Genomic DNA, 13,416 nt, shown 5'->3' on the forward strand with positions numbered 1-13,416 from the left:
AGAAACACGGCTTTAGCTCCAACACACCCCTGATGTGTAACCTCCTGCAGTACCTGGAGTGTCCACTAGAGGCTGGCTGCAGCAGCACAGGAAGTCACATACACACCCATTCAAACAGCCTGTTTTTTATGAACACGTAGCCTTTACATGGAGAGGCCTTCGTCGTCACTGGTTCTTTAGCGTCTGCTCGCTGCGTCAGGGGCGTTGAGGGTCAGGGTTAGGGTTAGCCCTGACCCTGACCCTGACCCTGACCCTGAGATGATATAAACCCCTGCAGTTCATTTTATTAGTTTATATATATCGGATTCTTTGTTGTAAATACAGAAGATCGTTATCACAGTTATTTCATGATTCAAACATAAAGGTCGATTCTTTCTGAAATGAGTGAATCACTGAAAATACACTTCAATAAAAAGTCAACAAGTTACTTTTCTGTTTACTTTGACTGATCGTCACCTGCTGAGGCCGACCAATCAGAGACACCCGGCTCTGCATGTCCTGCTGTCTAAAGTCCCTGGACCTTCAGAAAGTACCTGAGCCCTAGCAGGGTCTTCTTTAGGGGTAGACCCACATGTGTACCCTGGTAGATCTGGAGGACACTTCCTCTGGTTCCTTGTCATGTCTGCAGACGTGACGTGTGTGATGTGTTTGTTACTCAGAGCGACAGGAAGGGGCTGCTGCAGGCCCGATGCTGAGGGACCGCTCCCACATTGAGAACACGCTGCGATTGGCTGCAGCTGAACCTTCAGCAGAGTTCTCAGGTAAGAAGCACATTCAAACATGATGACACCCACACGTGCACAGATCCAGGGGGAGGAGCCTGAGGGGACGCCAAGGCCGGTCCAGTTTATAGATCATACCAGCTGCTGTTTCCACATAGACCAGTGACTCCTGACAGTGTGGGGCGCACATGTGTTCGCTCAGGCCGTCCAGGTATAAACAGCTGCAAACCGCCTGTTTTCAAAAGCCTCTCTCCCTCATTATATCAAAAGAGAGAACGGTAGGTCTGCACACATGAGCGGGAGAGAGAGAGCTACACGGGCGAGTGAGGGTTGTTGAGCACAGGCCTTGAAGTGGACCCCCGCCATAGTCTCATAAAATCCTGTGGCCGACACACACACCGTGTAGGCTACGGCAGAATAGAATGAGAGCGACAGGATGTGAACTTTAGTGGGCCGGTCTGAGCCGTGACAGAGACTCTGACTGTGGGAAAGAAAAACAGATGTTTGCATGTGAAGGAAATCCAGGTTTGGAGCTTTTCTGCCAAAACTATTTAGAAGATTGCTTCATGATGTCCACGTCCTGGGCTGGCGTCCAACAGGGTGATTTTAGTTTGTGTCTGTGTGTGCGTGCAGACACGTGGGGAGGCAGGTGATTAATGAAACTCTGTCCTGGGCATGAAAGCCTCTCTGTTCTTTCAAAGCAGGTTTATTTCAGAGCTGCAGCAGAGCCAGCCTCTGTTGGAGTCACTTTCTGAGAGTCATTCATCATGTGCTGTAATCTGTAACATTAATAACACGATTCTTCTCACCATTACATCCCAATTATAACCTCCCACTTTCCTGTGGTTAAGCTGCGATGAAGAAGCTGCTGAGCACGTACCACACCACCATCAAGCCGATGGAACAGGCCTTCAAGTACAACGAGCTCAGGCAGCACGAAGTCACAGGTAAGACTGCCTCCTGTCGGTGCTACACCAGCGGCAACATCCAAGGTTGAAACATGAAGGTTCAAAAAATCCTGCAGTTCCTGCAGTGTCCACTAGAGGCTGGCTGCAGTTCCTGCAGTGTCCACTAGAGGCTGGCTGCAGTTCCTGCAGTGTCCACTAGAGGCTGGCTGCAGTTCCTGCAGTGTCCACTAGAGGCTGGCTGCAGAAGCCACAGGAAGTCACATACACACCCATTCAAACAGCCTGTTTTCAGTCCTAATTAATCCCAGAGACAAAAACACCACCACATGAACAAAGACTGCAGGCTGGACAGGATGACTCTGCTGCCCCGTGTGGTGAACCGCTGAATTACATCAACTTTACTCAGTGGTAAATATATGTGTGTGTGTGTGTGTGTGTCTGTGTGTGTGTGTGTGTGTGTGTCTGTGTGTGTGTGTGTGTGTGTCTGTGTGTGTGTGTGTCTGTGTGTGTGTGTGTGTGTGTGTGTGTGTCTGTGTCTGTGTGTGTGTGTGTGTGTGTGTCTGTGTCTGTGTCTGTGTGTGTGTGTGTGTCTGTGTGTGTGTGTGTGTGTCTGTGTGTGTGTGTGTGTGTGTGTCTGTGTCTGTCTGTGTGTGTGTGTGTGTGTGTCTGTGTCTGTCTGTGTGTGTGTGTGTGTGTGTGTCTGTGTGTGTGTGTGTGTGTGTGTGTGTGTGTGTCTGTCTGTCTGTGTGTGTGTGTGTCTGTGTCTGTGTCTGTCTGTGTGTGTGTGTCTGTGTCTGTGTCTGTGTGTGTGTGTGTGTGTGTGTCTGTGTCTGTGTCTGTGTGTGTGTGTGTGTCTGTGTGTGTGTGTGTGTGTCTGTGTGTGTGTGTGTGTGTGTGTGTGTGTGTGTGTGTGTGTGTGTGTGTGTGTGTGTGTGTGCAGATGGTGAGGTGACCTCTAAACCCATGGTTCTGTTCCTGGGACCCTGGAGTGTGGGCAAATCCTCCATGATCAACTACCTGCTGGGTCTTCATGGAACCCCCCAGCAGCTCTACACAGGTGAACTCTGAACACACACTCTGAACACACTCTGAACACACTCTGAACACACACTCTGAACACACTCTGAACACACTCTGAACACACACACTGAACACACACTCTGAACACACACTCTGAACACACACTCTGAACACACTCTGAACACACTCTGAACACACACTCTGAACACACACTCTGAACACACACTCTGAACACACTCTGAACACACACACTGAACACACACACTGAACACACACACTGAACACACACACTGAACACACACACTGAACACACATTCTGAACACACACTCTGAACACACACTCTGAACACACACACTGAACACACACACTGAACACACACACTGAACACACACACTGAACACACACTCTGAACACACACTCTGAACACACACACTGAACACACACACTGAACACACACACACTGAACACACACACTGAACACACACACACTGAACACACTCTGAACACACACACTGAACACACACTCTGAACACACACTCTAAACACACACTCTGAACACACATTCTGAACACACACTCTGAACACACACTCTGAACACACACTCTGAACACACATTCTGAACACACACTCTGAACACACACTCTGAACACACACACTGAACACACACTCTGAACACACACACTGAACACACACTCTGAACACACACTCTGAACACACACTCTGAACACACATTCTGAACACACACTCTGAACACACACTCTGAACACACACACTGAACACACACTCTGAACACACATTCTGAACACACACTCTGAACACACTGAACACACACTCTGAACACACACTCTGAACACACACACTGAACACACACTCTGAACACACATTCTGAACACACACTCTGAACACACTGAACACACACTCTGAACACACACACTGAACACACACTCTGAACACACACACTGAACACACACTCTGAACACACATTCTGAACACACACTCTGAACACACTCTGAACACACACTCTGAACACACACACTGAACACACACTGAACACACTGAACACACACTGAACACACTGAACACACACTGAACACACACACTGAACACACACACTGAACACACACACTGAACACACACACTGAACACACACACTGAACACACACTGAACACACTCTGAACACACATTCTGAACACACACTCTGAACACACACTCTGAACACACACTCTGAACACACATTCTGAACACACACTCTGAACACACTCTGAACACACACTCTGAACACACACTCTGAACACACACTCTGAACACACACTCTGAACACACACTCTGAACACACTCTGAACACACATTCTGAACACACACTCTGAACACACACTCTGAACACACTCTGAACACACACTCTGAACACACACTCTGAACACACACTCTGAACACACACTCTGAACACACACTCTGAACACACACTCTGAACACACACACTGAACACACTCTGAACACACACACTGAACACACTCTGAACACACATTCTGAACACACACTCTGAACACACACTCTGAACACACTCTGAACACACACTCTGAACACACACTCTGAACACACATTCTGAACACACTCTGAACACACACTCTGAACACACACTCTGAACACACTCTGAACACACATTCTGAACACACACTCTGAACACACACTCTGAACACACACTCTGAACACACACTCTGAACACACACTCTGAACACACACTCTGAACACACATTCTGAACACACTCTGAACACACACTCTGAACACACACTCTGAACACACTCTGAACACACACTCTGAACACACACTCTGAACACACACTCTGAACACACACTCTGAACACACTCTGAACACACTCTGAACACACACACTGAACACACACACTGAACACACACTCTGAACACACACTGAACACACATTCTGAACACACACTCTGAACACACACTCTGAACACCCACACTGAACACACACACTGAACACACACACTGAACACACACACTGAACACACACTCTGAACACACACTCTGAACACACACACTGAACACACACTCTGAACACACACTCTGAACACACACTCTGAACACACACTCTGAACACACATTCTGAACACACACTCTGAACACACATTCTGAACACACACTCTGAACACACACTCTGAACACACACACTGAACACACACTCTGAACACACACACTGAACACACACTCTGAACACACACTCTGAACACACACACTGAACACACACTCTGAACACACACTCTGAACACACACTCTGAACACACATTCTGAACACACACTCTGAACACACACTCTGAACACACACACTGAACACACACTCTGAACACACACACTGAACACACACTCTGAACACACATTCTGAACACACACTCTGAACACACTGAACACACACTCTGAACACACACTCTGAACACACACACTGAACACACACTCTGAACACACACTCTGAACACACACTCTGAACACACTCTGAACACACACACTGAACACACACACTGAACACACACACTGAACACACACACTGAACACACACACTGAACACACACACTGAACACACATTCTGAACACACACTCTGAACACACACTCTGAACACACACACTGAACACACACACTGAACACACACACTGAACACACACACTGAACACACACTCTGAACACACACTCTGAACACACACACTGAACACACACACTGAACACACACACACTGAACACACACACTGAACACACACTCTGAACACACACTCTGAACACACACTCTGAACACACACACTGAACACACACTCTGAACACACACTCTAAACACACACTCTGAACACACATTCTGAACACACACTCTGAACACACACTCTGAACACACACACTGAACACACACTCTGAACACACACACTGAACACACACTCTGAACACACACTCTGAACACACACTCTGAACACACATTCTGAACACACACTCTGAACACACACTCTGAACACACACTCTGAACACACACTCTGAACACACATTCTGAACACACACTCTGAACACACTGAACACACACTCTGAACACACACTCTGAACACACACACTGAACACACACTCTGAACACACATTCTGAACACACACTCTGAACACACTGAACACACACTCTGAACACACACACTGAACACACACACTGAACACACACTCTGAACACACATTCTGAACACACACTCTGAACACACTCTGAACACACACTCTGAACACACACTCTGAACACACACACTGAACACACACTGAACACACTGAACACACACTGAACACACTGAACACACACTGAACACACACACTGAACACACACACTGAACACACACACTGAACACACACACTGAACACACACACTGAACACACACTGAACACACTCTGAACACACATTCTGAACACACACTCTGAACACACACTCTGAACACACACTCTGAACACACATTCTGAACACACACTCTGAACACACTCTGAACACACACTCTGAACACACACTCTGAACACACACTCTGAACACACACTCTGAACACACACTCTGAACACACTCTGAACACACATTCTGAACACACACTCTGAACACACACTCTGAACACACTCTGAACACACACTCTGAACACACACTCTGAACACACACTCTGAACACACACTCTGAACACACACTCTGAACACACACACTGAACACACTCTGAACACACACACTGAACACACTCTGAACACACATTCTGAACACACACTCTGAACACACACTCTGAACACACTCTGAACACACACTCTGAACACACACTCTGAACACACATTCTGAACACACACACTGAACACACACTCTGAACACACACTCTGAACACACACTCTGAACACACACACTGAACACACTCTGAACACACACTCTGAACACACACTCTGAACACACACTCTGAACACACACTCTGAACACACATTCTGAACACACACTCTGAACACACACTCTGAACACACTCTGAACACACACTCTGAACACACACTCTGAACACACACTCTGAACACACACTCTGAACACACTCTGAACACACATTCTGAACACACACTCTGAACACACACTCTGAACACACACTCTGAACACACACTCTGAACACACACTCTGAACACACACTCTGAACACACATTCTGAACACACTCTGAACACACACTCTGAACACACACTCTGAACACACTCTGAACACACACTCTGAACACACACTCTGAACACACACTCTGAACACACACTCTGAACACACTCTGAACACACTCTGAACACACACACTGAACACACACACTGAACACACACTCTGAACACACACTGAACACACATTCTGAACACACATTCTGAACACACACTCTGAACACACACTCTGAACACCCACACTGAACACACACACTGAACACACACACTGAACACACACACTGAACACACACTCTGAACACACACTCTGAACACACACACTGAACACACATTCTGAACACACACTCTGAACACACACTCTGAACACACACTCTGAACACACATTCTGAACACACATTCTGAACACACACTCTGAACACACACTCTGAACACACACACTGAACACACACACTGAACACACACACTGAACACACACACTGAACACACACTCTGAACACACACTCTGAACACACACACTGAACACACACTCTGAACACACACTCTGAACACACACTCTGAACACACATTCTGAACACACACTCTGAACACACACTCTGAACACACACACTGAACACACACTCTGAACACACACACTGAACACACACTCTGAACACACACTCTGAACACACACACTGAACACACACTCTGAACACACACTCTGAACACACACTCTGAACACACATTCTGAACACACACTCTGAACACACACTCTGAACACACACACTGAACACACACTCTGAACACACACACTGAACACACACTCTGAACACACATTCTGAACACACACTCTGAACACACTGAACACACACTCTGAACACACACTCTGAACACACACACTGAACACACACTCTGAACACACATTCTGAACACACACTCTGAACACACTGAACACACACTCTGAACACACACACTGAACACACACACTGAACACACACTCTGAACACACATTCTGAACACACACTCTGAACACACTCTGAACACACACTCTGAACACACACTCTGAACACACACACTGAACACACACTGAACACACACTGAACACACACTGAACACACACACTGAACACACACACTGAACACACACACTGAACACACACTGAACACACACACTGAACACACACACTGAACACACACACTGAACACACACTCTGAACACACACTCTGAACACACACACTGAACACACACACTGAACACACACTGAACACACACTCTGAACACACATTCTGAACACACACTCTGAACACACTGAACACACACACTGAACACACACTCTGAACACACACACTGAACACACACTCTGAACACACACTCTGAACACACACTCTGAACACACACTCTGAACACACACTCTGAACACACTCTGAACACACACTCTGAACACACACTCTGAACACACACTCTGAACACACACTCTGAACACACACTCTGAACACACATTCTGAACACACACTCTGAACACACACTCTGAACACACACTCTGAACACACACTCTGAACACACACTCTGAACACACATTCTGAACACACACTCTGAACACACACTCTGAACACACACTCTGAACACACACTCTGAACACACACTCTGAACACACACTCTGAACACACTCTGAACACACACTCTGAACACACATTCTGAACACACACTCTGAACACACTCTGAACACACACTCTGAACACACACTCTGAACACACACTCTGAACACACACTCTGAACACACACACTGAACACACTCTGAACACACACTCTGAACACACACTCTGAACACACACACTGAACACACTCTGAACACACACTCTGAACACACACTGAACACACACACTGAACACACACTCTGAACACACACTCTGAACACACACACTGAACACACACTCTGAACACACACACTGAACACACACACTGAACACACACTCTGAACACACACTGAACACACACTCTGAACACACACACTGAACACACATTCTGAACACACATTCTGAACACACACACTGAACACACACTCTGAACACACACACTGAACACACACACTGAACACACACACTGAACACACACTCTGAACACACACTGAACACACACTCTGAACACACACACTGAACACACACTGAACACACACTCTGAACACACACTCTGAACACACACACTGAACACACATTCTGAACACACACTCTGAACACACACTGAACACACATTCTGAACACACACTGAACACACTGAACACACACTCTGAACACACACTGAACACACACACTGAACACACACTCTGAACACACACTGAACACACACTGAACACACACACTGAACACACACTGAACACACACACTGAACACACACTGAACACACACTCTGAACACACACTGAACACACACACTGAACACACACACTGAACACACACTGAACACACACACTGAACACACACTGAACACACACACTGAACACACACTGAACACACACTCTGAACACACACTGAACACACACTGAACACACACACTGAACACACACTGAACACACACACTGAACACACTCTGAACACACACACTGAACACACTCTGAACACACACTCTGAACACACACACACTGAACACACACTCTGAACACACACTCTGAACACACTCTGAACACACACTCTGAACACACTCTGAACACACACTCTGAACACACTCTGAACACACACTCTGAACACACACTCTGAACACACACTCTGAACACACACTCTGAACACACTGAACACACACTCTGAACACACACTGAACACACACTGAACACACACTCTGAACACACACTGAACACACACTGAACACACACACTGAACACACACTGAACACACACACTGAACACACACACTGAACACACACTCTGAACACACACTGAACACACACTGAACACACACACTGAACACACACTCTGAACACACACTGAACACACACACTGAACACACACTCTGAACACACACTGAACACACACACTGAACACACACACTGAACACATACACTGAACACACACTGAACACACATTCTGAACACACATTCTGAACACACACACTGAACACACACTCTGAACACACACACTGAACACACACACTGAACACACATTCTGAACACACACACTGAACACACACTCTGAACACACACTCTGAACACACTCTGAACACACACACTGAACACACACACTGAACACACACACTGAACACACACTCTGAACACACACTCTGAACACACACACTGAACACACACTCTGAACACACACACTGAACACACACTCTGAACACACACACTGAACACACACACTGAACACACACACTGAACACACACTCTGAACACACTCTGAACACACACTCTGAACACACACTCTGAACACACATTCTGAACACACACACTGAACACACACTCTGAACACACACACTGAACACACATTCTGAACACACATTCTGAACACACACACTGAACACACACTCTGAACACACACACTGAACACACACTCTGAACACACACACTGAACACACATTCTGAACACACACTCTGAACACACACTCTGAACACACACACTGAACACACACACTGAACACACACTGAACACACACACTGAACACACACACTGAACACACACTCTGAACACACACTCTGAACACACACTGAACACACATTCTGAACACACATTCTGAACACACACACTGAACACACACTCTGAACACACACACTGAACACACACACTGAACACACACACTGAACACACATTCTGAACACACACTCTGAACACACACTGAACACACATTCTGAACACACACTGAACACACTGAACACACACTCTGAACACACACACTGAACACACACTCTGAACACACACTGAACACACTGAACACACACTCTGAACACACACTGAACACACACTCTGAACACACACTGAACACACACTGAACACACACACTGAACACACACTGAACACACACACTGAACACACACTGAACACACACACTGAACACACTCTGAACACACACTGAACACACACACTGAACACACTCTGAACACACACTGAACACACACTGAACACACATTCTGAACACACACTGAACACACTGAACACACACTCTGAACACACACTCTGAACACACACTCTGAACACACTCTGAACACACACACTGAACACACTGAACACACACTCTGAACACACACACTGAACACACTGAACACACACTCTGAACACACACTCTGAACACACACACTGAACACACACTCTGAACACACACACTGAACACACACTCTGAACACACACACTGAACACACACTCTGAACACACTAGCTCAGTCTGTAGGGACTTGGGTTGGGAACCGGAGGGTCGCCGGTTCAAGTCCCGGCACGGACCAAGTCCGGAAACTGGGCTGGTAGCTGGAGAGGTGCCAGTCAATTTCCTGAGCACTGCCGAGGTGCCCCTGAGCAAGGCACCAAACCCAAAAAAAAACTGCTCTGGAGCGCCCGCTGTGGGCAGCAACCTCAATCTGAGACCTCTCCATTAATGCAGAGTGAAAACCGAATTTCCCCTCGTGGGATTAATAAAGTATATAAAAAATAAAAACACACTGAACACACTCTGAACACACTGAACACACTGAACACACTGAACACACACTGAACACACACTGAACACACACACTGAACACACTGAACACACTGAACACACACTGAACACACACTGAACACACACACTGAACACACTGAACACACACTGAACACACACTGAACACACTGAACACACACTGAACACACACTGAACACACTGAAGACACTGAACACACACTGAACACACACTGAACACACTGAACACACACTGAACACACACTGAACACACTGAAGACACTGAACACACACTGAACACACTGAACACACACTGAACACACTGAACACACACTGAAGACACTGAACACACACTGAACACACTGAACACACACTGAACACACTGAACACACACTGAACACACTGAACACACTCTGAACACACTGAACACACACTGAACACACTGAACACACTCTGAACACACTGAACACACACTGAACACACTGAACACACTGAACACACTGAACACACACTGAACACACTGAACACACTGAACACACACTGAACACACTGAACACACTCTGAACACACTGAACACTCTGAACACACTGAACACACACTGAACACACTGAACACACTGAACACACACACTGAACACACACTGAACACACACTGAACACACACACTGAACACACACACTGAACACACTGAACACTCTGAACACACACACTGAACACACACTGAACACACTGAACACACACTGAACACACTGAACACACTGAACACACACTGAACACACTGAACACACTGAACACACTGAACACACCGAACACAAACTGAACACACTGAACACACTGAACACTCTGAACACTCTGAACACACACACTGAACACACACTGAACACACTGAACACACTGAACACTCTGAACACACACTGAACACACTGAACACACTGAACACTCTGAACACACACTCTGAACACACTGAACACACTGAACACTCTGAACACACACTGAACACACTGAACACACTGAACACACTGAACACACACTGAACACACTGAACACACTGAACACACTGAACACACTGAACACACACTGAACACACTGAACACACTGAACACACTGAACACACTGAACACACTGAACACACACACTGAACACACTGAACACACTGAACACACACTGAACACACTGAACACACTGAACACACTGAACACACACTGAACACACACTGAACACACACTGAACACACTGAACACACACTGAACACACTGAACACACTGAACACACTGAACACTCTGAACACACACACTGAACACACTGAACACACACTGAACACACACTGAACACACACTGAACACACACTGAACACACTGAACACACTGAACACACTGAACACTCTGAACACACACTGAACACACTGAACACACACTGAACACACACTGAACACACACTGAACACACACTGAACACACACACTGAACACACACTGAACACACACTGAACACACTGAACACACTGAACACACTGAACACACTGAACACTCTGAACACACACACTGAACACACTGAACACACTGAACACACTGAACACACTGAACACACTGAACACTCTGAACACTCTGAACACACACTGAACACACTGAACACACTGAACACACTGAAAACACACTGAACACACTGAACACACTGAACACACAATGAACACACTGAACACACTGAACACACACTGAACACACTGAACACACACTGAACACTCTGAACACACTGAACACACTGAACACACACTGAACACACTGAACACTCTGAACACACTGAACACACTGAACACACTGAACACACACTGAACACACACTGAACACACACTGAACACACACTGAACACACACTGAACACACTGAACACACACTGAACACTCTGAACACACTGAACACACTGAACACACACTGAACACTCTGAACACACTGAACACTCTGAACACACACTGAACACACTGAACACACACTGAACACA

The 13,416-nt window shown here is 46.3% G+C and overlaps 1 protein-coding gene across 1 annotated transcript in view; it reads left to right on the forward strand.

Moving 5' to 3' along the window:
* Window positions 1–663: 663 nt before the first annotated feature.
* LOC306819764 (sarcalumenin-like) overlaps window positions 664–13,416 on the forward strand; it is a 31,992-nt gene continuing 19,239 nt past the window's right edge. The window contains exons 1-3 of the mRNA XM_079337309.1: window positions 664–761; window positions 1,574–1,669; window positions 2,571–2,687. Of these exons, the coding sequence (XP_079193435.1) occupies window positions 689–761; window positions 1,574–1,669; window positions 2,571–2,687 (286 nt within the window). The 5' untranslated portion in view covers window positions 664–688. The remainder of the gene's footprint in view (window positions 762–1,573; window positions 1,670–2,570; window positions 2,688–13,416) is intronic.

Source organism: Symphodus melops (assembly GCF_947650265.1).
Source record: "Symphodus melops genome assembly, chromosome: 2".
NCBI classification, from domain to species: domain Eukaryota; kingdom Metazoa; phylum Chordata; class Actinopteri; order Labriformes; family Labridae; genus Symphodus; species Symphodus melops.